General features: G+C 39.5%; 1 protein-coding gene across 1 annotated transcript in view; it reads left to right on the top strand.

The window, feature by feature from the left end:
• The window catches only part of EP300 (E1A binding protein p300), an 83,272-nt gene that overhangs the window by 39,617 nt on the left and 15,698 nt on the right, over positions 1–27,957 (top strand). Inside the window, 14 exon segments of the mRNA XM_021687435.2 lie at positions 1,900–1,993; positions 2,557–2,694; positions 4,732–4,849; positions 5,732–5,906; positions 13,348–13,425; positions 14,231–14,340; positions 16,264–16,401; positions 17,294–17,728; positions 18,970–19,149; positions 19,357–19,501; positions 21,754–21,872; positions 23,238–23,477; positions 24,570–24,658; positions 26,642–26,722. Of these exon segments, the coding sequence (XP_021543110.1) occupies positions 1,900–1,993; positions 2,557–2,694; positions 4,732–4,849; positions 5,732–5,906; positions 13,348–13,425; positions 14,231–14,340; positions 16,264–16,401; positions 17,294–17,728; positions 18,970–19,149; positions 19,357–19,501; positions 21,754–21,872; positions 23,238–23,477; positions 24,570–24,658; positions 26,642–26,722 (2,140 nt within the window).

Genomic DNA, 27,957 nt, shown 5'->3' with positions numbered 1-27,957 from the left:
TCTCTCTCTCTCTCTCTCTCTCTCTCTCTCTCTCTCTCTCTCTCTCTGTCAGATAAATCTTAACAACAACAACAAAAAAGTCAGACTCTTAACTGAGCTACCCAGGTACCCCAACAAAAATATATTCTTGATGGGGCGCCTGGGTGGCTCAGTCGGTTAAGCGTCTGCCTTCGGCTCAGGTCATGATCCCAGGGTCCTGGGATCCAGCCCTGCATCACGCTCCCTGCTCGGCGGGAGGCCTGCTTCTCCCTCTCCCACTCCCCCTGCTTATGTTCCCTCTCTCGCTGTGTCTCTCTCTGTCAAATAAATAAATAAAAAATATATATATATAAAATATATATATTCTTGATGATTTTTAGGTGTTGCGATTCCCTTCCCCTCCCCGCCTTCTGACTTAATCTCAGGCAGTGCCAGTATTGTTTGACTTCATTTTTGTATTCTCAAGTGAATGTTTGCTCTTGGAATTTTTTTTTTAACCCCCTCTTAGGATCTTAAATGTTAACCTATATAAGGTATTCCTTCTCAAGTTATGATTGAGCCATAACTTGGAGTCAGTGCCGAATATTAAATGGACCTGGGGACTTCATAGAGAATGTTTTGCTATGTTTTCATGTGCCATCAGAAGACAGTAAGCAAATTGGTGGAGTGTCATCACTTTTTCTTTTACCCCTTCATGCTGTTGCCAGCAATAAAGCAAATCAATGTGATGGGTACCTAATTTCTCTAAAAAGGAGTATTTCCACATGTAGTGTTTACATTGACAGATACAGAATTAGGAACAATACAATTCTGTTTTAAAAAGACCACTTCCAGCAACTACATTTCAGAGCTGGGCTGATGTTGTTAGAAGCAAATTTCTACCTAAATATTTAGGAAACATGGTGAAGGAAAGCACCAGCATTTTTTTTTTTTTCATTTAATGTTGTTTACAGATCTCACCAGTTATTTGCATTATAGTGGGAAGTTTCTTTTTTTTCCTTGTGTTTAACATACCTTGAGGTATATTAATAGAATTGTGTATTTAAAGAAAAAAAATTTTTAACCACATGAAAATCTGGTTTAGTGTGAATATTGCTGTTAGCTTTTGTTTTTAAAGAAATAGATTATTCATTAAAATTGCTAATTGAGGAGGTAATTATGCACATAGAGCTATTCCGGCCAGTTTGAAGGAGTATTCAAATGTTTAACCAAAACACCATCTTTCGGATTAAGATTTCATTCCCCCCTCTCCAGGGATCATCACACTTACGTCCTTATCCTTACGAAAATATATGCATATATAGTTATGTCACCTAAACCGTTTTGGTTCTAATTTTTTGCTCCTTTTGACATCATTGTAGGCAGTGTCTGTCCATACATATATGAGTAAGCCTATAAGACAAAATATCAGAAGTAGAAATACTAAGTCAAAGAGTGTGCACAGGTTTTTTTGTCAGCATTTGGTAAATAGCCCTAGTGTTTTCTTTGTTTTGTTTTTTCCCCTGGTTTGTCATTTGTCTCTTTGCTCATGGTGGTTATTTTATTACTTAGGTTTCTAAATGTTGTCCTTACGGCTTCTGGGTTTTGGGTCTTTGAAAGCACAAAAATTTCCGGGGCACCTGGGTGGCTCAGTTGGTTAAGCGACTGCCTTCGGCTCAGGTCATGATCCTGGAGTCCCGGGATCGAGTCCCGCATCGGGCTCCCTGCTCGGCGGGGAGTCTGCTTCTCCCTCTGACCCTCCTCCCTCTCATGCTCTCTGTCTCTCATTCTGTCTCAAATAAATAAATAAAATCTTAAAAAAAAAAAAAGAAAGCACAAAAATTTCCTGTGATATGTTCTTCTAGTACTTTTATAGCTATTCTTTTGTTCTTTCTTCTTGCTATGGTATTTAAAATATTCCTTTTGTTTGTTTTGTCCTAGGTGCTAGTCCTATGGGAGTAAATGGAGGTGTAGGGGTTCAAACGTCGAATCTTCTTTCTGACTCAATGTTGCATTCAGCCATAAATTCTCAAAAGTAAGTTTTTTCTCAGTGTGTTCCCTATGTCATGTTTTAAACACTTGTTAGAATTCCTTATTTGAGTTTTTTTTGTTTCTTTGATTTGAAGCTATCCTTGATGAATGAAGGCAAATATTATATTTGAGTCCATGCTTTTGGTTTTCTACAATCTTATTTGAAATTGTTATCAATTATCCGGGGTAACCTGTACCTTCCCTCCATATAGTAAGAGGTTGCAAGTATGCAGCTACTTAAAATATGAGTTAGCCCAGAGGTAAGAATTAATCCATTACCCAGTGGATTCCTGGGATAAGTTGTGTCAGAGTAACAGTTTAGTTTTACAACATAACACTTAATCTTCTAAACCTAAGACTTCATCCTCTCCTCCAGAGGATGAAGTATTGTGGGTTAACTCTGCCTCACACAGGTACAAACATATACACTATTTCTCTCAGATTTCTTTATGTAAATAGACTTGTCATAGTGTGTTAGACCCATTGTAGTCATCACTGTTAGCTCTAAATGAAATCTTCTTTCTCCTACCTTCTTCACTAAAACTATTTCACAATTCCTTTTTGAAGTCCAATGATGAGTGAAAATGCCAGTGTGGCCTCCCTGGGTCCTATGCCAACAGCAGCTCAACCATCCAATACTGGAATTCGGAAACAATGGCATGAAGATATTACTCAGGATCTTCGAAATCATCTTGTTCACAAACTGTATGTCTTATTCATAAAGACTGGGCATGTCTTATTCATAAAGAGTTACCATGTCAACATGCTTCCAATCTGCCAGACACTTAACCACAGAGGAGGAGTATTGATTTTTCTGTAGCCTGGCTCTTGATGCTAATGCTTCTGCTCCTGTAGCTTTCTTGGTTCCTGTTCTCTGCTTCTCAGCTTTTCCACCACCATTCGTATATGTCTTTCAGCTTTAACAGTGTATAAACTTTTCTACCTAGTGACCGTTTTCAATATATTAGCTAAAAATTACTTGTGTCACTGCCTTTGCAAAACTCAAATTTTAGAAGAAAAACCATGTCTCAGTGCATTAGAATATGGTAGTGGTAAATATCCCTAATAACGCTCTTAAGATGTTGAGTGGTGGCCGCCCTATTGTCTTCTGGCCCTCCAAAAACGCATGTCAGTGGTTTGTGAGATATCTCTGCACTGTTTGTTGTGGAGTTGATATATGCCAGGCATTCAGCTTATTTAAAGAAGCGTCTTGTCAGATGAAAGAAGGGGAGGGATAGAGAGCAGTAAAGTGTAATGTGCCCAATATCATAAAAGTAGAGCTTGGACCTCACTCATTACAGAGCTTGTGCTGTGAATGATGTCCAGCATTTTTTTCTCCGAGAAAGCAATCTTTTTCATTTCTCTTCCACTTAATAGAAGGGTCTCCTTCATTCCATCCATATTTTTTATTGGTTTAGAACCGTGTGGCCTATCTTTTATCTAAACTTAATTTTATCTTACATAAGCCTACCAAGTATATTTAAGTTTCATTTAGGAATTCAAAAATGATGGCACTAGAAGTGGAATTTGACAACAAGAAGGAAACTCCTAAGATTTTTTTTTTTTTTTAAAGATTTTTTTTATTTATTTGAGACAGAGAGAATGAGAGACAGAGAGCATGAGAGGGAAGAGGGTCAGAGGGAGAAGCAGACTCCCTGCCAGGCAGGGAGCCCGATGCGGGACTCGATCCCGGGACTCCAGGATCATGACCTGAGCCGAAGGCAGTCGCTTAACCAACTGAGCCACCCAGGCGCCCGGAAACTCCTAAGATTTTAATAAAATGAATTAAAAAAGAACAACCAAAACAAACTTACTTTGTGACATTCAAATTGTTTAACAACCGTTATCTCGTAACAGATAATAGATCATTTGGGCTTGATCATCTGACTTGACATTAAAAGTATATTATATGCTTGTGAATTTTTTACCAACTTAAATATTCTTCTAAACTTCCATTTATTTCTTTTCCATCTGGTTTTTCCGAATCCTGCACAACTGAACATGAGATATCTAAATAGAAAATGGAAATGTATTTGTCAAATCTTCAGGAACACTAGTGCCAAGCATTTTGTAGGGAATTGTTAGAAAGTAAAAGACATTGAATTGGGCAGAATCATCATGCATCTCTGTTCCTTCCACTTCATGTTTTTTTATCTTGTAAGATTTTTGTAGTGATTATTAGGGTTTTTTTATTTATTTATTGAGAGGGGGGGAGAGAGAAAATCCTTAAGCAGCTTCCATGCTCACTGTGTGGAGCCTGACGCAGGGTTCGATCCCATGTCCCTGAGATCATGACCTGAGCTGAAATCAAGAGTCGGATGCTGAGTCATCCAGGCACCCCGTTAGGTTTCATTAAGCTGAATAAATTGAGAATAGAAGGATCTGAAGGCAGTTGGATCTTGACACTATGACAAAGGTCAGGTTTCCTCACTTCCTTTATGCAAATAGCTTGGTATAATTTTTTTACTCTATGTTAGAGTGACAGGGACCAGCGGGGATTTTTGCGGTGTCATTTCTTGTATTCTGATCCGGGAAGCCTTTTGTTTACCACAGAGACAATGTCATTTGGGCCAGTATTACTTAATATTTGAGTATGTCCCACCCCTTTTTATTTCACTTAATGTGCACATTGTATAAAAATGAGAAAGCACTAATCAGGAATAAGTTTAAAGTACTGTATATTTCTGTGATGAGAATGAAAAGTTGACATGATATAATAGTGGTAGAATTTTCTTTTCCTAGTGTTCAAGCCATATTTCCTACTCCGGATCCTGCTGCTTTAAAAGACAGACGGATGGAAAACTTGGTTGCATACGCCCGGAAAGTGGAAGGGGACATGTATGAATCTGCAAATAATCGAGTGAGCATCTGTTTTCCTATTTAAAGTCAGAAGTGGACCTGTTCTAGTTGTTTATTCTTCTTTGTAACATATACAAATAATAGTGTACTTTAGAGGCTACCCTTTAGCTATCCTGTCTTATTCTCACTGTGCACAGTCAAGATAACAAAGCAATTCTCTTTAAGTGTATGTCATCAAGAATCTTACATTTTTCCTCTTAATAATACAGTGTACTCGTGTGGCACTTTATCTGGGTTGTCCTTCTGTCAACTTAAAAAGTGGTTGAGCTGTTACCAGCTCTGTGCTATTTTCACTAGAGTATGGTGAATCAGCTGCTTAGTATTTTCATCTCAAGTATTCATTTCTCTTCATCATTTGAACTTTGTTCTTTAAATTGGCAGTTTTTCAAAATATAGCATATTCATCCCCTGTGCTGCAAATTGCCAGCATGTATTTTGTAAACCTACTTTTGAGAGGTCATGCTTTACTATATAGGTTCATAATTAAGCTGCTTTTCACATGATGATTTCAAACACGAATTCACATCTGGAATGATCTAAGAAAGTAGATTAGATGGTGGTTATCAGACAGGGGGTGGGGGATGAGGGAAACAAGTGAGGGGGATTCAGAAGTGCACTTGTCATGATAAGTACCCGGTGGTGTATCAAGTGTTGAGTAACTGTATTGTACACCTAAAAGTAATATTATACTGTATGTTAACTTATAAAGCATCTGCCTTTAAATAAAAACTTTAAAAAATAAAATAGATTAGATTTTCCCCCTTTGGGTTTCTGCTTACCTCTTTAAATGAAGCTAATATCTGTTCTTTGTTCATTTTTTCTGTTACCTAATGGTAGTTACTCTTTTTTCCTTATCTTTGTTTTATTTCCAACATTCAAAAAGGCGGAATACTACCACCTGCTAGCTGAGAAGATCTATAAGATCCAGAAAGAACTAGAAGAAAAACGAAGGACTAGACTACAGAAACAAAACATGCTGCCTAGTGCTGCAGGCATGGTGCCAGTTTCTATGAATCCAGGGCCCAACATGGGGCAGCCACAACCAGGAATGACTTCCAGTAAGTGCTTTTTGTTACAGTTATTTCGGGGAGAAATTGGTAATAAAATGGTTCCTAACCAAAGTCATTAATTTGCACTAGCTTATGTACCTATCCTAGAGCTTCTGAATGACCCTTTTTTTTTTTTTTTGCCTTTGCAAAGAAACTTAATTCATCCTTTAGTAAAAGAAGTAACAGTATATTTAAGATTTCTGGGCATAGTAAGTACTTAAAAAGTCTTGATAATCTGGCATCATTTTTAGAAGCCCAAGATACTGTTCTCTCAAAGCGACACCTAGAAGATGGTGGCCCACAGGTTTGCACTGACTTGAATTTGGTAGGCACCTAATAGATACAGGCCAAGCAGGTTCAAAGTCCCCACCAGCTTTCATACATCCTAAACACACAATAAACGTCATGTTACTCAACAGTGTCACACTTTCTTCTTGACACAAAATGTTTGAAGGCTAAGAACTATTTTTTAGAAGCATTTAAAATTCATCTTGACAGTTTTAGTGTTCTGGTTATAGGAGCCGTCTCAACCTAATGAATTAACCAGATAGCCAAGATTATTATGCATTCCCTTATTCATTCACTGTCTCATTACTAGATTTCACGTAGTGAAATGAGGAGTTTTGTACATGGTGAAGAACAACACAGGCTATTCTGAATGATGTGAGAAAGGCTATGAGAAGGAAAAGCCTGTATTTTTTGACTGACTGCCTTTAGATAGTGCCGTGTGAGCCAGCAGGCACCAACTCATATGTCAAGATTTTAGGAGGGCTGAGAAATTCATCTCCCTCAGGCCTTGAAGTAGTAAAATGGTGAGCTCCAGGGTTGCCAGTGGCCTTTAGCAGCCCCATTTGTTAAATGCAGAGTGCTGGTTACATGCTCTCATAGGGCCGTGATTTGAGCAGAATTGAGAAGAGCAACAGTGTTTCTGGCAGAAGAAGAGCATACATGGAGGTCCACTGGCAAAGGAAAAGCAGCTTTTGTTTTGTTTTAAGGTTTTATTTATTTGAAAGAGAGCACAAGCGGGGGGAGGGGTAGAGGGAGAAGCAGACTCCCCGCTGAGCAGGGAGCCCAATGCGGGGCTCAGTCCCAGGACCCTGAGATCGTGACTGGATCCGAAGGCAGATGCTTAACCAGCTGAGCCACCCAGATGCCCAAGCAGCTGTTTTTTGAGTAGGTAGGAGAACAAATGTTCAGAAACAAAGTCAAGATTAGAATTGACTAGACTGATTTCAATGCTGATGGTCTAAACCAGAACAGTTAGGTATAGAGACAAGTGGGCAAACCTGAGATACTTGGGTGTGATAGAGTTTTCTGAGGTTCTTCAGAAATTTGAGCCAAGTCTAAAGTCTACAGGTATTAAATTGTGGTCTTATATTAGAGGGAAAGCAGTATGGTGTATTGATGCAGACAGGAACAAATATTAGTGGAACTGAATCGCCTCGTAAGTATATGTTGACCTTTAGCCTGTACTAATTCTGGCATTTTGTAGAATGAGATCACTGCCTTATCCCATACGCAAATTAATTATAGAAGAATCAAAAGTTTTAAAGTTTAAACAAAAAATTAAAAGTAGTACACAGAATGTATTGAAGAAAATATAAAGTGAAATGAGAAACGTCTTTAAACTAGATACTACCTAGAAGTTTTGAAGAAAAAAATGACAACAGAAGATACCATAAACATAATTAGTGGACAAACCAAGGTAAATGTTTTCAACATTAAAGGAGCTAATTTCCTTTAGTATGTGACCTGGGGAAAAAGATGGAACGTGGGAAGAAAAATGGGAAAAGAAACTGAAAGAACAAGTAAAATCAACGTGACCTTTTGGAGTCTCTAAAGGTTAAAGTGGGTATTAAAGATTGTATAGTAACATGGCTCTGGAATATGCTGTTGGTGAGAATTTAAATTTTTTTTCATTTCCTTAACTCCAGTTGTGAAATATTCACAATAACCTGGTCTATACTATAGAAACATCCGAAAAGTGCCCCCAGTATTGCATTGCTGAAGTAGCCATACAGCTGTACACTAGAATATTTTAATTGAGGGTTCTCCAGAGCATTCCCTTTTTACCCAAGCAGTTGGAAGGTTGAACAGATTTAACCAACCATCTGGAGCCCTCTACTTAAAGGTAAAGGGCAAAGTGTGGCTGTTAGAGCAACCACTCTAAGGTAATTCCACCTACCCTCTGGAGCAGACAGCACACCCTGAGGGGACTGTTCCCTATATAGAGATAAATAATGATCAGGAAGGATTCATCCTGTGGTCCTTGTTTAGATAATTAAAACTGCAAGGGAAATTTATTATACAAAAAGGAAATGTTCAAAAGAAAAAATTACTACACAGAAGAAATGAAAACAAAAAGACGGGATGGAAAATGAACTGGGAGGGGCGCCTGGGTGGCTCAGTCTGGTAAGCCTCTGCCTTCGGCTCAGGTCATGATCTCAGGGTCCTGGGATCAAGCCCCGCCTCTGGCTCCTTGCTCAGTGGAGTCTACTTCTCCCTCTCCCTGCTTCTGTTCTCTATTTCTCTCTGTGTATCAAATAAATAAATAAAATCTTTTTTTAAAAAGGAAAACGAACTGGGAGAGTTGATGTAGTATAAAACCAGATTAGCATTTAAAAAAACAAGATAAGAATTAAAACAGCTTTATTTATTTATTTATTTATTTATTTATTTATTTATTAAAGAATTTTATTTTTATTTGACAGAGAGAGACACAGCAAGAGAGGGAACCCAAGCAGGGGGAGTGGGAGAGGGAGAAGCAGGCTTCCCGTGGAGCAGGGAACCCGATGCGGGGCTCGATCCCAGGACCCTGCCATCATGACCTGAGCTGAAGGCAGAAGCTTAACATCTGAACCACCCAGGTGCCCCAAACAGCTTTATTTAAAAAGGTACAAAATATGGGGCACCTGGCTGGCTCAGTCAGTGGAGCATGTGACTCTTGATATCAGGGTCATGAGTTTAAGTCCCACGTTGGGCTGTAGAGCTTACATTAATAAAAAAATTAGTAGATGATAAATACATAGAAAAAAAGATTTGAGCGATAATCTAGGTACTGTTGCCCCATTTTACCAGTGAGGAACTGAGACATAGAGAGGTGGCCTAACTTGTCGTGGTCACAATGTTAGTGGCAGAACCAAGAATCAAACCCAGGCATTTTGTCTTCACAGTCTGCTCTAAACCATTAGATATGTTAAATACAATTGTAATTAAAAATAAAAGAAAGTTTTCTTGAAAGAAAAAGCTGAATTGTGCAACCAAACCTAGCTCATCACTGTCTTAACATAAAAGTACATGAGGAAATATCCAGAAAATAAAACCAAACCATGAAGATTTGACTAGGTAAAAAGCCCGAAGTGTACCATAAGGAAGAAACTAGTTAAGATAAACATACATGCACCCTCATGTTCATTGCAGCATTTATACAATAGACAAGATATGTCCATCAGTGGGTCAAGAAAATGTGTGTGTGCGTGCACATGCACGCACCCACAAATACTACTGAGTCATAAAAAAAGGAAGTCTTGTCATTTGCGACATGGATGGGCCTTGAGGGCACTGTGCTAAGTGAAATAAGTCAGAACTACCATATGATCTCCCTTAGATTGGCATCTTTATTTTAAAAAAATGAGCTCATAGATACAGAGAACAGTTTGGTGGTTGCAAGAGGCAGGGTGGGGACAGCAGTATGGATGGGGTGGGTGAAATGGGGGAAGATCAAAAGGTACAAACCTCCACTTATAATTAAGTCCTGAGGATGTGTAATGTACCGCACGATGACTGTAGTTAATAATACTGTATTAGACATTTGAAACTTGCCAGAAGGGTAGATCTTAAAAGTTCTCATCACAAAAAAAACCCTTGTTGCTCTGTATGGTAGTGGGTGTGGGGTAGACTTACTGTGGTGGTCCTTTTGCAGTATACACAAATACTGAATCAGGTACACCTGAAACTAATACATTGTCATGTCGGTTATATCTCAGTTTTTAAAAAGATAGACAAACGCAATGGGAAATTTGGAAAACACAGATTTTTTTTTTTTTTTAAGATTTTATTTATTTATTTGAGACAGAGAGAATGAGAGAGACAGAGAGCACATGAGAGGGGGAAGGGTCAGAGGGAGAAGCAGGCTCCCTGCTGAGCTGGGAGCCCGATGCGGGACTCGATCCCGGGACTCCAGGATCATGACCTGAGCTGAAGGCAGTCGCTTAACCAACTGAGCCACCCAGGCACCCAAAACACAGATTTTATACTCATTTAATATAATCTGTCAAGTTCAGTATGAATTTATTTCTACCTCATTTTTATATTTGCATGAGAAAATGATTATGGGCACAAGGAAGGATTATGGAAGACTTGAACTTTCTCATTTTTGTATTTCTATAAAGCCCCCCCACCCCAAAGGGCATGCATTATATAATCAGAGGGTGGCTGTGGTAGGTATTTGTATTAGACTAGAAAGGTGTTTATAATAAGTGGATATAAACAACATATATGTGTAGTCTGAAAATGAACCTAATTTTTAATGAGTTTGAATAAGGAGCTGACTCCTCAATTTTTTGCAAACATAAAAACATTAAGAGAAAGTTGACAAGTATGTGTGTTATCTGTATAATATTTAATATGGCAAATTCCCAGAAAAAAAAAAGTTCTGGAAGAAATAAATACTAACCTGTTAATATTGGTTTCTTGTGGGGGTGATAGGCTTACTTGAATATATTTAATGTTGTGTTTTAAAAGGTTTTTGATTGTCCAGTCTATGTGTGTACTTTGCATTGAGAGTATTTTATTTAAATGTGAATGATAAGCATTTTAATTAATGGTTTTGTGTGTGTCTGTGTGTGTATATATGTTTTAAAAATTTGTAAATAATTAAAAATTATCAAAATGTTCCTTCAGTGTCCATCAGATATTCCTTATGATAAGAGAATTTAAGACCTGCCTAATAGGCCAACAGTAGGTTTTATGACACACTTATACCATGTAGCCAGAAAAAACTAGCATGTGCATCATAGTTGTAAATGAAGGTATTAGGGCCAGATGTGGGCAATAGAATTAGGTTTTTGATTTTTCATTTGATTAGTCTCATATATTTGAAAAGATTTTGCATTAGAATATGGATTTCTGGTTTCCTTTAAGAGGGGAAGGATCTAGCAGATTTGGCCCTCTCTCCTCCAAGGGTACCACAGTCTCCATCTAGAGTCGTGACTGCTTGTTAGAAGAGTTGTGCCTTCCCCACTTCATCCCAGTCGCTCCCTGTTCCTTCCCTGTTGCTTCAGATGCCTAGTCTTTCCCACTCGTTGATACTAACTGCCTGGTCCCTGCTGGCATTTAGCTTACAACACCTATCCATATTATTGACAGGAAAAACGTTTTTTATATATTAGGTGAAAATCTTGCTTTTACATAAAGTGTAATGAATACACATATGGAAGATTATATAGGTTTTATCTGTCTTAGGGTCTCTAATTTTTATATAGTGAACATAGGTTATATGCATAATTTTATAAATCTTGCACAATTGTGGATAAAAGAGTGTATGAATAAATGTTTAGAATCCAGTATTCAATTTGACTGTGTTTTAATTTTATTAAGAACAATATTAATGGTAAATCCTGGTGGATTTAGTTACTTGAATTGCACTAAACCACTTAGTTGTGTGATCATTTTTGTTAGTATAGCACACTTGCAGAAGTGACAGGGAATTTTGAGTTGTCTGAAGTGTGGTAGCCTTCTCTTTAGAGCATAGTCTGCCACAAGCACATCTGAGGATTGCGTGCACAGCACTTCGGTTTGGCGGGGTGTCCAGGGCAGAGTTGGGTCACTACAAGCATCTTGTCTTTTCCCAGACTGCTGGAGAAGTATTATTTTCTCTGCACCATGATATGGAAAAGGTTGGAAAGCACTGTGCTAGAGGATGTCCAGATAATCCACGAAACCATTAGAACTTACATACTTTTGACCCTTTGAACAACTCAGGAGTTAGGGGCGCTGACCTCAACACAGTTAGAAATCCACAAAAAACTTCAACTCCCCCCAGAATTTAATTATCAGTAGCCTACTGTTGACAAGCTTTAGGAATAGCATAAACAGTTAACACATATTTGCATGTTATAGGTGTTAAATACTGTATTCTTAAAATAAGCTAGAGAGAAGAAACGTTACTAAGAAACTCCTAAGAAATATATATTTACCCCAAAAAACCTGCATAAGTGGACTTGCGGAGTTCAAATGTTCAAGTGTCAACTGTATTTATATTTTGATGTCATTTTAATTATTTCTGCTTTTGTATTTAAGAGGTCCTTGGTATATAGAGCAGTATAATAAGTGAATTATTTAAGGTCAGTGGTCACAGTGAAATGGTTTGTGCGCATAAAAACACATGGGGGTACACATCAAATTTGGTCACTGAACAAAATCTGTGGCTGTCTCTTGGAGGTATTCTGCTGCATACCAACCAAAGAATCCAGCTTAGTCAAACAGTAGCATATTAAATGCTATAGTAGCCTTTCTCTCTTTTTTTTAATTTAAGATTTTACATTATTTTCCTGTCAACACTGAAAGATTAAGTAAAGTTTATACTATATTTGGAGGCTTTTTTTCCCTTAAGATTTTATTTATTTATTTATTTATTTGACAGAGAGAGAGAGAGAGACAGATAGTGAGAGACGGAACACAAGCAGGGGAAGTGGGAGAGGGAGAAGCAGGCTTCCCGAGGAACAGGAAGCCCAATGCGGGGCTCGATCCCAGGATCCTGGGATCATGACCTGAACCGAAGGCAGACGCTTAACGACTGAGCCACCCCGGTGCCCCTGGAGGCTTTTCTTATATACCAGAAGTAACGTTTTCTTCAGGTTCCTAAGTTCATAGCTTTATTCTTTGGAGATTCAGGCTGAATTTTTCATGATACTATTAAAGATATTTTGTGAGGGTTTTTTCTTTTTTTCCTTTTCTCTCCCTCTCTCTTTCCCACTCTCTCTCTTTAATGGAAGGGCCACTGGCTAAAAGATGGTATTCTAGGGTGCCTAGATGGCTCAGTAGGTTGAGCGTCTGCCTTCGGCTCAGGTCATGGTCCCAGGGTCCTGGGATCGAGTCCCTCGTTGGGGAGCCTGCTTCTCCCTCTTCCTCTGCTTGTGCTCGCTCGCTCTCTGTCAATTAAAATAAAATCTTTAAAAAAAAAAAAAAAAAAAGATGGTTTTTTAGGGACATCTGGGTGGCTCAAGTCTGTTGAGCATCTGCCTTCAGCTCAGGTCGTGATCCCAGGGTCCTGCGACAGAACCCTGTGTCGGGCTCCCTGCTCAGTGGGGAGTCTGCTTCTCCCTCTCCCTCTGCCCCTCCCCCCTGCTCAGGCATGCTTGCTCACTCGCTCTCAACAATAAATGGATAAAATCTTTTTTTTTTTTTTTTTTTAAAAAGATTTTCTAACCATTTCTCTATTCCACCCTAGATGGCCCTCTACCTGACCCATCTATGATCCGTGGCAATGTGCCAAACCAGATGATGCCTCGGATAACTCCACAGCCTGGTAAGTTATAAAAGAAATCCATGTATCTAACCATGGCTTTTTTTTTTTTTTTTTTTTTAAAGTAAGCTCGATGCCCAACATGGGACTAAACTCACAACCCTGAGATCAAGAATCCCATGCTCTATCAACTATGCAAGCCAGGTGCCCCAACCATGGCTTTTTAAAACCGAGTCTCTGGTGTACTACAAGATTATTCTTGCCACCTTGATTCCTGCCTCAGACCAGCAACATGTATCATAATTACCTACTTGAGAAATCAGAACACATTTTGGAGTTGGAGCCCAGGGAGGGAAGAAAAGGGTTTAGAGCATAGGTTGGGTGGCAGGTCAGGTGGCAGAGATACGAAATGATCAAGCATCCACTTAAACACAACTGGTCAGGGGCGCCTGGGTGGCTCAGTCGGTTAAGCGTCTGCCTTAGGCTCAGGTCATGATCCCAGATCCTGGGATTGAACCCCGAGTCAGGCTCCCTGCTTGGCCGAGAGTCTGCCTCTCCCTCTCCATCTGTCCCCCTCCCCCCCCCAACTTGTGCTCACTCGCTCTCAAATAAATAAATTAAATCTTTTAAAAAATAATAAAATAAAAACAACTGGTCAAGATGGGTTTTATTCCAAATTATAAAATTTTATTCAGAGAACATATGTTAATTAATTAACAGTGTCCTTCTGTGGCTGCTGTGATTAAAACAAATTCATTCACAGTTGAGAGCAGATTCCTTTATTTGTCCTGATAAAATGTTACAGAATCAGAATTCATTCTTTAGTTCTCCACTGAAGGTATTCAGACGAAATATTTTGTACTTACAGGTTTGAATCAGTTTGGCCAGATGAGTATGCCCCAGCCCCCAATTGGACCCCGGCAAACCTCTCCTCTTCAGCACCATGGACAGTTAGCTCAGCCTGGAACTCTCAACCCAGTAAGTGTGTCGTCTTTGGGTAATTATTTTGGCCTTTACCTAACATTTAAAAATCCTTTTTATTTGTTTCTACTTTGTAAACAACAAATCTTACAGTTGCTTAAATAGCTAACTGTAAGTGATTAACCTTTAACGTTGATTTTTTTCTGTAATTCTGTTGTATTTGGCCCTTATTGATAAATGATTATATATGTGTTTTAGAGATGAGAATAAATAGTTTTTTTTTTTTTTAAAGTGGAGTAGGAGAAAACTAAACCATATACCACAATTAGGCAGTAAATGCTATAATCCCTAATTTTCATCCATCTCTTTTACCAACAAATTGTATTTAGAAATTTATCCTACAAAATTCATCACTAAGGTACCAAAAGGATATAATTTGGAGAAAATTCATGTTAAGGATCTTATATTATGTACTCTGTTTTTAAAAACAGGCCATATCCTGAATGTACAGTAGGGGATTCGTTATGGTTAAATTATGGTACATTTGTAAATTGGAATGCTCTGTAAGCAAAATTTCAACTTACATGGTGGCATAAAAGCTATTTATAGCTTTAAATGAAAAACCAAGTTTCTGAAGTATATGTATTAGAGGATCCAATATAGTTAAGAACTCTCTTGATTATAATCTATATAAAATAAACACTAAAAAAAATTTATTTCCAAGTACAGCCCATGGTCTTCATACTAGAAAGTTGATAAGAGCAGCCAGTCACCTTTCCCTGGAATGTCAGTATTTAGTAGCCTGCACACTTTGATAGTTGCCTCTCTTTTATAATGTGCATCAAACACAGAACCTATCCAGACAGGAAACTATCTCTTGCAAGAGTGATGTAGGGGCAGTTGCTTGGTTCTAGAGACTGGAGGGAGAAAAGGGACTCTGAGCACTCACTGCTCGTTATGCAAATTCTAAGGCAATCCATCTTTCCATGTTAACCCCAACCCTTACGCTTTCAGAATTAGATAGTGCCTTTAGTCCTTGAGCACCAGACTGCCATGTTTAAAAGATAAATATCTTTCTTAGATTATGAGGTTTTTGGCCTTTGTTTTTCCATAATTCCTTCCTCTGTGAAAGGCCTATATTTGTTTGAGGGAATTTTAGAAATGAAATTTAATAATCCTCAAGCACATTTCCACTAGAGAGTCCCCTCATGTCCCCTTCCACTCAATCACTGTCTCCTTTAGACAACCGATGCCGTGATTTCCTATCACCATGGATTAGCCTTACCTGTTTTTCAACTTCATATAAATGGAATTATTCAGATGTACTCTTGAGTCTGATCTTTTTGGCTCAGTATAATGGTTTTAATGTTCATCTACATTGTTGTTTATGTCAGTAATTTGTTCTTGCTGAGTAGTATTCCATTTTGTGAGTGTGCCACACAATGTGTTTATTCTTTATTATTGATGGACATTGCGATTGTTTCCAGTTGTTGACTTTAATGAATAAAGCTACTCTAAACACTCCCTCACCCCCAAAAAAGAAATGTAACAATCCTCAAATATTTGTGGACCATGAGTGCTACCAAGTTCAGCCACAACTTTTGTAAGATTTTCATTGTACCTATTACAGAGTCTTACGATTTGTGCTACTACAACATCATTACATGAACACAGACCTCATGAAGGTGTAATTCACTGTCACTTAACAAACAGTATGCAAAGAGCGGTTACCTTTGTACCTTGTCAGGTGCATTTGTATATTAGGAGAATTGGTTTGTCAGTAACCTCCTGTAATTGCTTTAGAGTAGGCTTGGGTCAGCTGTAAGGCTGTTCTCCATTATCTTTGCATGCACACTTTCTTCCTTTTCTACCCCACTTTCCCCTCAGCAGAGCCATAGCAGTTGTGATTCTAGCTGTAGTAGAATAACCATAATGAAGCAATTGGTGCTCTGTTTTTGTTTTTTTCCCCCCCCCATGCAGCCTATGGGCTATGGGCCTCGCATGCAGCAGCCTTCCAACCAGAGCCAGTTCCTTCCCCAGACTCAGTTCTCAACACAGGGAATGAATGTAACGAATATGCCTTTGGCTCCGTCTGGTGGGCAAGCATCGGTATCCCAAGTAGGTCTCACAGATGGGTTTTTTTCCACCTGTTTTTGTGATTCTCTAAACTTCTCTTGATCTAGGTTTTTACAGGAAAGGGTGGCAGCAAATAATGGGTGAAAATAGATGGTTTTAAGTTTTTGTTTTTTGAAAGATTTTATTTATTTGACAGAGACACAGCGAGAGAGGGAACACAAGCAGGGGGAGTGGGAGAGGGAGAAGCAGGCTTCCCGCGGAGCAGGGAGCCCGATGCGGGGCTCGATCCCAGGACCCTGGGATCGTGACCCGAGCCGAAGGCAGACGCCTAACCACTGAGCCACCCAGGCGCCCCAGTTTCTAAGTTTTTAATAAGAGCAGTTATAGACATATGGTATTCTGAACATGAAGAGATTATTCTGTGAAGTAGCAGTGCTGCAATTATAATTGTTACAAACTAGGAAAGAGATTAAATTGATAGTTGTAACCATTTTTTATAGTAGTGAACACTTCTTAAAATGGAATCTTAGGAAAATGTATTGAACTTGTGTAATTTGCCACTAATTAGAAACACAAAAATAAAACGAACTATTGCCTAAAATTTAAAAAAAAAAAAAAAATGGAATCTTAGAACTATAATGCAGAAGAAAGAACTGTGGCTAAAGAGCATCACCAGGCAGAAAATACTGTGTACTCAACTGTCCCATGCCCCTGAAGCAGCTGAGGCCATTCTGGTGTGGGTTGTTTTTGTTTTTGTTTTGGTGAATTTTTTTGAAGTTTCCTTAATTAAGTACATTGGATTATCTGAAGGTATGCCCCCAGTAACAGGATTTTTGACACATTTTTAAATGGAAGCATATTGCATATAGTCTGCCTGTGTAAATATTTCTTTTATTGTGTTCTCAATTGTCATCTTATGTTTCTCATTTAACAGGCACAAATGTCCAGTTCTTCCTGCCCTGTGAACTCTCCTATAATGCCTCCAGGGTCTCAAGGGAGCCACATTCACTGTCCCCCTCTCCCTCAGTCAGCTTTGCATCAGAATTCACCCTCTCCAGTACCTAGTCGCACCCCTACGCCTCACCACACTCCCCCAAGCATAGGGGCTCCGCAGCCACCAGCAACAATTCCAGCCCCTGTTCCTACACCTCCAGCCATGCCACCTGGGCCACCGACCCAGGCCCTCCATCCACCTCCGAGGCAGACACCTACACCACCGCCGACGCAGCTTCCTCCTCCAGTTCAGCCTTCGCTTCCTGCTGCTCCTGCAGCTGAGCAGCCGCAGCAGCAGCCTCTTTCACAGCAGAGCGCCGCGGCATCTGCCCCCACCCCGACAGCGCCACTGCTGCCCCCACAGCCTTCGACTCCAGTAAGCAGAGATCTGGGTTTCAGCAGACCCTCTCAAATTGTACTGTGGTGTTAAGATTATTTATATGCCGGTTCTATTCTCTATTGTGTCGTTTCCCCTGTTATTCTTTCTTCTCAGGATAGTACCTAGCATAGAGGGAGCTCAAAGACTTTGTTTAGGTCTGACGTTGACCGTGGTATGTTTTGTGTTGTGTTCTGAGACTTGAAGGCATATAACCAGGGTGACAAGAGGAAAGAGTCTGTAGTATGTTTAGTGTACTAAACAGACATTTTCTGTTTATTTAAAGAATCTTTTTCAAACAGTCTGAACTGTAGTATTTGAGAGTGAATGAACAAAACCATAGATTTATGAATTTTTGTGGTCCTAGCCAAGGTTAGAAGATCATGACCTAAGATGAGAAAAGTATGGGCCTGGAACAGTCTGTAGCTTCCTTGTGAGAGGCTCATTATGTACATAACAGAAATCCAAGTTCACATCTAATAGTGCATCCTTACTGATAGAATTCTCTGTGTCAAGGCTCAGAACTTTCTACTTGCTCACTGATACTTATATTTTAGTTCTCTGTCATGTTGGTGAACGGAGAAGTCCCATGAATCATAGCTACTTCATGAAACACTGTAAGTCAGCAACTGGTTCATCCCACCCTCTGATAGGCAAGAACAGCAGAATTCAGAAAGGAAACTTTTGATTAGGGTAGTTCCTGAAAATACTAACTACTCATGAGGTTTCTTATTGGAAGACCTAGGAAAATGAGAGATTGCTCGTTATCCCATTAGAATGTGGTGATTCAAAACAGCCACTCAGTATGGGAGTTCATTATTTGCTGTCTACTTTTTCTGTACACTTGCAGCCTTTCCTTCTGGAAAGTTAAAACAAAATAACTAGTCAATTCCTTCATTTCTTTTCGATTTCTCTGTAAATGTGAGCTCCTCTGAGGAAGTCATCTCTGAGACCCCAGCCCTCACACACTGCTACAGAATGACGGCTACTGCAGAAACTGTTGAGTGTCTCTCTCATGTATAGCCAGCCAGCCAGCCAGTATTTGCAAGTCCTCAGTCTTCTGTTCTGAAGCAGGGTTTACTTCAAGGGAGTGAAATAGGCCGAGTACCTGAAAGCATCATAAATGAATATAATGAATAAGGAGTCTAGAGATAGGTGGTTAATCATGCCATCTTGTTGTGGAGCTTAAACTCTGGTTGTATAATTGGCAAACTTTTGTGTGTTTTCCTCTTTCTGCCCAGCTTTCCCAACCAGCTGTAAGCATTGAAGGGCAGGTATCAAACCCACCATCCACTAGTAGCACAGAAGTGAATTCTCAGACCATTCCTGAGAAGCAGCCTTCACAGGAAGTGAAAATGGAGGCAAAGATGGAAGTGGATCCACCAGAACCAGCCGATACTCAGCCAGAGGATATTCCAGAGGTGAGAGCAGGGCGAGGACTGCCGTTGGTTAGGGCCTCAGTCTGGGAACCCAACTTACCATTCTGATAATTAGGTCTCATTTCACTGATTTCCGCATGAGAAATGGTCTTTGGATAGGTCTCCAGGACAGGGTAAATAAGATAATGATCTTGTTGCTTCCTGGTGGCGAGTCTTTGGAATACTAAAAATATTTACCTTGTGTTTCAGACTAAAGCAGAAGACTGTAAAATGGAACCTACAGAAACAGAAGAGAGAGGCACTGAATTAAAAACTGAAACAAAAGAGGAGGAAGACCAGCCAAGTACTTCAGCTACCCAGTCATCTCCAGCCCCGGGACAGTCAAAGAAGAAGAGTAGGTCTCTTAGGCTCTCTGTTCCTAGAGGCAGGGAAAAAAACCGGAGACTTTGAGTAGAATGGGATCAAGCTTCTTGGGTTTCTGAAATTGATTTTAGTGTGATTTCATTAAGCTTAGAGCCCTTTTGGCCTGGTATCTGGGTTATTACTAATGTTGGGGAAGACTTTTTCTTTTCTTTTTTTTTTTTTTAAAGATTTTATTTATTTATTTTGACAGAGAGAGAGAGGGAACACAAGCAGGGGGAGCGGGAGGGGGAGAAGCAGGCTTCCCGCCGAGCAGGGAGCCCGACGTGGGGCTCGATCCCAGGACCCTGGGATCATGACCTGAGCCGAAGGCAGACGCTCAACGACTGAGCCACCCAGGCGCTCCCAGGGAAGACTTTTTCTTTTCTATAGGTGCATTTCCTTCCTGCAGTCATTGGGTCAGTCACACCCATCATTTCTTCAGGGTTGGGTGTTTAATAACTTCTCAAAATTTTTTTTTCAGAGGAGAAAAATTGTTACATATCCTTGACTGAAATGCAGGAAATAATAGCAGTGATAATAGTACTGTTTATTGTTAACCTCCTGGGCACCAGGCATTGTGCCACCTGCATTGTCTCGTCTAAAAACTTTACAACAACTCTGAGTTATTGATCCCTGTTTTACAGGCAGGGAAAACCTGAGGCTCAGCAAGGTTAAGTAGCTTGCCCCAGCTTACTCAGCTGGTAAGTGAACCAGGCAGGCTGATTCAGAGTCTCTGCTCCCAACCAACTCTTAAATATTAATGCGTCAAGCCGAGCAAGCAGCTCTGCTTAATATAGAGTGTTACTCTCTTCAGTTAATTCTCAAAAAATTGATTTACTAACTACTTTAGGACTAGAACTTCTCATGGCTCTTAGTGATCCCTTCTATGGCAGAGGTAGGACTTTTCTCAAGGGAGGAGTCTGCTGGCTCCTAAAGTTGGTATAAAGATGTTCCTAATGCAGTTTAACATGTTGGGGTTAAAACAATTATTTAAATAAGGTTTATATAACTGAGATGTTATTTTAATAGCGGCTGCAAGAAACCCAATCTTCCTGTTAGGAATCTGTCTTTAAAACCTCTAATTTCACAAGTTTGTTCAAATTTTGTTTCTTTTGAGTACAAACAGATATGAAAAACAAAGTATCCTCTCCCTTCTGTTTGTTCATTTTTTTCATGGTCGCCCCCACCATGAAGTGAAAAATATCTAAAGTACTAACAAATACCCCTCCTGAAGATAAAAATTAATTTGTAAATAGAAGAAACAATAAGGCCTCTGCTGAGAGTATTTTAAAGTTCAATACTAGACCCTTAATGAATAGCTTCTTAAGTAATAGCTTAAATTAATTCCATTTGGATCACACCAGCAAATCTTTCCTGACCTTTAGGAAACATTAAGAACATACTGGGATGAAATTTTATCAACTCAGTCCATTGGCAATAACAATTTAGTTCTCTCTTTATTTAGACTTAAATTTAACATTTGCCATTAAGATAATAAATACGTCCTCCTCAGCTCTAAAACACCAAGCTAAATTTAATGAGGGACTCTTCCTTCAGGGGTTCAGATTCCTTTAGTGTTGACAATACCAGGTCTAATTTCTGACTTTTGTTAAATACTGTTATCATTAATGAGGACTTCTTTCTATTCTTGTTTGACAGCATCCCCTGCCTCTCCCCATTGCTAGTATCTTTGGGAATGTTTTTTTGACAAGTCTGTTCATAAATTTTTCGAATGCTTAGGATTCTGTTTCTACTTGGTCAAGACTATCTTTTTTTTTTCTTTTTTTTTTTTTAAGATTTTATTTATTTATTTGATAGAGACACAGCGAGAGAGGGAACACAAGCAAGGGGAGTGGAAGAGGGAGAGCAGGCTTCCCGCCGAGCAGGGAGCCCGATGCGGGGCTCGATCCCAGGACACTGGGATCATGACCTGAGCCGAAGGCAGACGCTTAACGACTGAGCCACTCAGGCGCCCCTGGTCAAGACTATCTTAACTGAATTTCTGACTGAAAAATTAGCTGAGCCATGAAGGGTGTTTAAAGCTGACTAGACATGGTGTTTTAAAGGTGCTACCTGATGCAAACCAGGAATTAGAAATAGGAAGTGTGTCCTAAGTGATACCTTCATGGAGATAATGTAGGCAGATTTGTGTTTTGTGGTTTGTGAGATATTTTCATAGCTTCAGCTCAAGCGTTTTTTTCTTCTTTTGCTTCATTGATAACTAATTTTAAATGTGCTCTTAAGTTTTCAAACCAGAAGAGTTACGACAGGCACTGATGCCAACTTTGGAGGCACTTTACCGACAGGATCCAGAATCCCTTCCCTTTCGTCAACCTGTGGACCCTCAACTTCTTGGAATCCCTGTAAGTGTGTGGTGGTACTTTTGATTTTTTTTAATATGTTAACAGCTTTATTCAGATATAATTCACATATTATACGAGACACCCATTTAAACTGTACAATTCAGTTATTTCTGTGTATTAATAGGATTGTGCAACTGTCACTAGTCAATTTTGGATCATTTTCACCACCCCCAAGAAGAAACCCCATGTCCATAAGCAGTCACTCCCATTTCCTTCCCCCATCCAACCACTAGTCTACTTCTGTCTCTATGGATTTGTTTGTTCTGGACATTTCATTAAATGGAATTAAATAGTATGTGTTGTTTTTTATGACTGACTTCATTCAAGGTTCATCCATATTATAGCATGAACTTATACTTTGTTCCTTTTTGTGTCCCAGCAATATCTCTCTGTATGGCTATGTCACATTTTGTTTACCCATTCGTGAGTTGATAGACATTTTGAGTTGTTTACACTTTTTGGCTATTGAGGGTAGTGCTGCTGTGAATATTCATTCATATACAAAATTTTGTGTGGGTGTTTTTGTTTTTTGGGGGTATATACCAAGGAGTTTGATTACTGGGTCATACGTTTATTTATTTCGTAGAAAAGATAGACCAAATTAGCTTCATCTGCTTCTAAAGTTGCCTTTCTACACCAGGCTGCTGGCAGGCTTCACTTGAAGCTTCTAAGTGGTATTGGATAAGGCAGTGGAGTGCTTACAGAGGCAAACTCCATTAGGAACTTCTTTTTTCCTATATTTTTCTGTGGTCTTAGATCACTGATGTTCACTGGGCTTAGTTTTCTGATCAGGAGGCCCTTTTTAGTACTAAAATGTTAAGGTTGTTTGACTTACTGGTCATTAAATGTATGGCACATATACTATGGTAAAGTATCTGGAGTTGTTTCAGTAGATCATCAGCCTACTTTCCAGCCTACTGTGGAAAGTCTACATAGTAGCTCTCTTATTTCTGCTGTCTGAGCTGCTTCATATCTCTGTAGACTAGTAATTTAAAGAAGTGATGGGGATGGCTGACTGGCTCAGTCGGTTGAGTAGCCGACTCTTGATTTCAGCTCAGGTCATGATCCCAGGGTCCTGGAATCCAGCCCTGTGTGTCAGGCTCCATGCTCAGCAGGGAATCTGCTTGAGGATTCTCTCTCCCTCTTCCCCTCCCCCCAGTTGACACACTCGCTCATGTGCTCTCTCTCTCTAAATTGAATAAATCTTTAAAAAAAAGTGATGGCCATCAGTCAATTTCTTGGACATAACAGGTCAAAGACTCAATTTTTCTGGAAAACTCTCATGATGATAATAGGACACACCATCTACCTTAAAACATACTGAGACTTTGAGGTAATGTTTCTCGGTGTCACTTACCTTTCTAGGATTACTTTGATATTGTGAAGAGCCCCATGGACCTTTCTACCATCAAGAGGAAGTTAGACACTGGACAGTATCAGGAGCCCTGGCAGTATGTGGATGACATTTGGCTTATGTTCAACAATGCCTGGTTGTATAATCGGAAAACATCTCGGGTATACAAATACTGCTCCAAGCTGTCTGAAGTCTTTGAACAAGAAATTGACCCAGTAATGCAAAGCCTTGGATATTGTTGTGGCAGAAAGGTAAGAAATTTTTGCATGGACAAGAATTACTAAAAACTTGACTAATTAGAATCCTGCATCATCAGATTGTAAACTTACCTGGAGTAGGACTTTGGATCTTTTTCACCTGTGGGTGCACAGTGTCTGGCATGTGCTGGTTTTCCCATGCATGCATACCAATTCACATGGAGCTCATCTTATCCTGTTGAGTTTTTTGCTGAGTGGTTGAAGGACATGACTGCTAAGCTTACCTCAGAGTGGTGAGCTAATACAGTACTGTAGTCCCTCCTTATCTGTGGGTTTCCTTCCCCTGGTTTCCGCCAACCACGGTCCAGAAACAGATGCTCCACCTTCTGACACACTAGCAAGAGGTCAGTAGTGGCCTTTGTTGTACTACATTGGAATACCTACATCATTGACTTCACTTCATCTCATCACCTAGGCATCATTGCATCACAAGAGGGTGGGTACAGTACAGTAAGATATTTTGAGAGAGACCACAATCACATAACTTTGTTTTTTTTTTTTTTTTTTTTTTTTTTTTTTTTAATTTTTTTTTAAAGATTTTATTTATTTATTTGAGAGAGAGAGAGAATGAGAGAGAGCACATGAGAGGGGGGAGGGTCAGAGGGAGAAGCAGACTCCCCACTGAGCAGGGAGCCCGATGCGGGACTCGATCCCGGTACTCCAGGATCATGACCTGAGCCGAAGGCAGTCGCTTAACCAACTGAGCCACCCAGGCGCCCCTAACTTTGTTTATAGTATGTTGTTATTGTTGTTCTATTATTCGTTATTAATCTCTTAACTGTGCTTAATTTATAAGTTAACTTTATTATAGGTATGTATGTATAGGAAAGAACATATTACATATAGGGTTTGCTACTATTCACGATCTTAGGCATCCACTAGTGTGCTCTTTGCCTGTGGATAAGTGGGACTGCTACAGTATACTAGAATGGTTTTAGTTCCGTGTGTGCCCTTGGAAACTGAATTAGCCCATTATATAAATGAGAACTTAAGAATTCAGTGACTTTTGTTTCTGATCTGCCATTATGAATATTCTAGCTTGTCTTTCAGGCCTGTGTACTATTTAACAAATGGTTTCTATTGCAGTTGGAGTTCTCTCCACAGACACTCTGTTGCTATGGCAAACAGTTATGCACAATCCCTCGTGATGCCACTTACTACAGTTACCAGAACAGGTAAGCTCGACTGTGTGTGGACCATGGTCCACGTATCCGTGTGTCCAGGGACTGCATGCGGATGGACCAGCACACATATATTCATGGTTCATGTGTACCTTGCTTGAAAACAACTGTACAGCACAAGTTCTGGTCTTAGCATTCTGCCTTTGTTTGAAGAATCAGTACAGTTTTCTAGCAGAAAGTAGCCTTGTGTCAGTTGTCTGGCCCCTTATTTTTATAAGGCAGGAGCCCAAGTCCTTGAGAGGTTAAACAACTTTTTGTGAGTTGGTGGCATAGATGGGACTCCATCCCAGCCCCCACTTCTCATTGCCCTTTCTTTTCACAGCTTACCATGCAGCCTGAGGCAAACTGAGAAAATTTTTAAACGAATTAGTCTTTTCTTGTCCCTGAAATTGCTGCAGTCTATCTCCTTCCCAAAAACTCTCCAGAAAACTTTTAGCCAGAAATTTGTTAGCCAGCTGTTATCTTTTGGGAAATGTTTCCTTTTTGTGTGCAGCCTATCACTAAGTTGTTCTTCTCAGAGCATATGAAAACAGAGGATTTCAGAGTTTTTTCCTTTGCCTCTGTTAAGCAAATAAAAAGGAGCATCTCCAAAAAATAGGTCTGTACCAGTGGATGGTAGAGTTCTAATAAATTAGGGATCTCTGCCTTATTTTCTCCTGGCCAAACAATGGCTGTAATCACACAGATGGCATTCATTAATCTATCTTAAGCATGATCTGTCTCCTATTTTCAGTCATCAGCCTACAATATAACTTGTGTAGGATGTTTATTTGGGGCTCTGAGACAGTCATAACAAGGCTGGGCAGTTAATATTCTTTAATAAAACCAAGCCCATGGTGGTGGTTCTTGCTGAACTTGTGTGCTACAGTTGCATTTCTAGCTTTGAAAAAGTCACTTAAACTTTTTGTTTTGTTTACAAAAAGTTAGGTGCACTCTCTTAATGCTTTGTTGTAATCATTAGAATCCACAGTTTTTCACTATTAATACCTAGGAAAACTGAATCAAGTTGTTAAAAGCACTTACGTTTAAAAAAAAAAAAAACAGCTTGCATGAAACTTTGTTCATGCTGCAGTCTTGACATACCGTTTTTTGGATTTTTAACATCGGTGTGCAGTGTTTGTAATCTTTGTACCTAAGGAACATGTAATCATGTGCCTGCTCGCACCACTGCCTTTCTTTTTGCCTTTTCAGCTATGTCAGTTGATGGCTACAATCAGTATTTAAGCACTTGTGCAGATTTTTTCATTGAAAACAAAAACAAATTTTAACTGATGTGGCTTCCTTGGGATCAAAAAGAAATTTTGTGGGTTTTCTTTCAATTCAGGGTTGTTTTTAGGTGATTGCTTCCTGGTTCTGTATCCATAGTGGATTTTTATTTGTTACTTATTTTGTTGTGGAAATGGGGAGAAGTGTGTTGATTGCTATGTTTCAGTAATAGAGTAGCAATTCTTCTCTCTCCAGTATATTTATCCTCCCTCCTTTTGATTATTTGCATCAAGTAGCATTAATTACTAAAATGAAAGAATGTAGGTCTGTGTAAGTGAAACTTTTTTGTTTTATTTGCTGAAATCATTTGCTACTTGTGATCCCATTTGAGATATTTAATGCTAATCTGTGCTTTGCCTTGGCTTTCTGCTTTGTGTTGTCTTGTCTTGCTTTTATGTTTTTTGTTGTCCTGCAATCCCTCATTTCTTCGTTTGTTTTGTGTTTTTTTTTTCTCCCTCATGCTTGTCGTTGTCTGCACTTGGCTTTGATTGCAAAAAACAAAAAACAAAAAAACAAAAAACAAACCAAAAAAAAACCCCAAACTGTGGGGCCCATAAATCTGCATCATTGAATGTCCTTGTCGCCGTTGATGACCTGCTCTCTGCTCCCGTCCCCCTCCTTGGCCTGCTGTGATTGGTGGCTTCGTTGCTTGGCTTGGGCTGTGTTGTGTGAACGGAACAGTTCACCCCAGTATGGCCTTCTTGCCGACAGGTATCATTTCTGTGAGAAGTGTTTCAATGAAATCCAAGGGGAGAGCGTTTCTTTGGGGGATGACCCTTCCCAGCCTCAAACGTAAGTAACTGCATTATTTTGGAAAGTGCTGTCTTGGTTTGTTGTCAAGTGATTATCCTTAAGCTGCTAGGTGGTCTTGGGTTACACGGCCAGTACAGTAGCCATTAGCCACAGTTGGCTATTTACAAATTAGTTAAAGGAAATAAAGTTAAAAATTCATATTTCAAATGCTCAGTAGACATCTTTGGGTAGTGGCTGCCATGTTGGCAGAGAACATTTCTGTCACAGCAGAAAGTTTTGTCAACACTGATCTGGGAAATATATCAACACTGGACTGGATGTTCATTTTAGATACTTCTTCTATAAGGAAACAGCTTCTCTCCTAAAAATTGACAGTCTGTAGTGCAAGGGGACTTCGTTATTAACTTTCAAGTTGAAGGGGAATTGAACAAATAACTCCCTTACAGCTTCTCATGTAGGTTATCAATCCTAAATCACTATAATTATTGAGAATCATTCATTTCACATTACGGGTTTAGGCACTTATTAGAGTGGCCTAGAATAAAGAGACTTGGTTGGGCTTTTGCAGTCTCTCAAGCTGTTACCGTGTGTGGTGAATGCCAGGACAAATTTTCAAACATAGCCTAAATCGGCTAATAGCTCTCCTGATTGCTAAGATGTAGTTAGACACTGTGTTTCAAGTGTGTACTGTTTTAGGAAGAAAGAACTATTTGGTGTGCTTTTAATATTCTTCAGTTCCTTCTTTCCTGGTTTAACCTATAATGAACAGAAGCAGTTCAGAACATTCCAAAAAGTGTGGAATTGTTACACTACTAGTAAAAAAAAATAGGGCTTCTGAGGAAAAACTGGTTAATTTTTCCTTCAGTCACCATTGAACTACAGTATAATATAATAGAGTTGGGTGCTAGTCTGGGGAGTAGATGCTGGGTCCCCTTGAACCTTAAGGAGATTTTCTGACCCTTGGCTAAATAAATCAGGCTGACTAGCTCTAACTAGGTTCCTTCTATGGCAGGAAAGGAAGGTAGCCTTAACATTGGTACGGCTGAGTGGCTTCCCATAATATCTAAACCATAGGACAGTGAATCTCTTAGACTAAAGGGCATAGAAACCCCTTTCCAATTCTATAGGTCTATAGTGGGCCTGAGAGTCTGCATTACTGATAAGCTCCTGGTCCTTCTATGCCTCTGGTCTTCAGAACAGTCTTTGAGAAGCAAGGACTTTGGCCATTTAGAGAATAATCTCTAGGCTATACCAAGTAGGAGAGAGTTCAAATG

The sequence above is a fragment of the Neomonachus schauinslandi genome, chromosome 5 (genome assembly GCF_002201575.2).
Source record: "Neomonachus schauinslandi chromosome 5, ASM220157v2, whole genome shotgun sequence".
Lineage (NCBI taxonomy): Eukaryota > Metazoa > Chordata > Mammalia > Carnivora > Phocidae > Neomonachus > Neomonachus schauinslandi.
The sequence above is the reverse complement of the archived record's forward strand: the minus strand, read 5'-3'. Positions and strand labels throughout refer to the sequence as shown.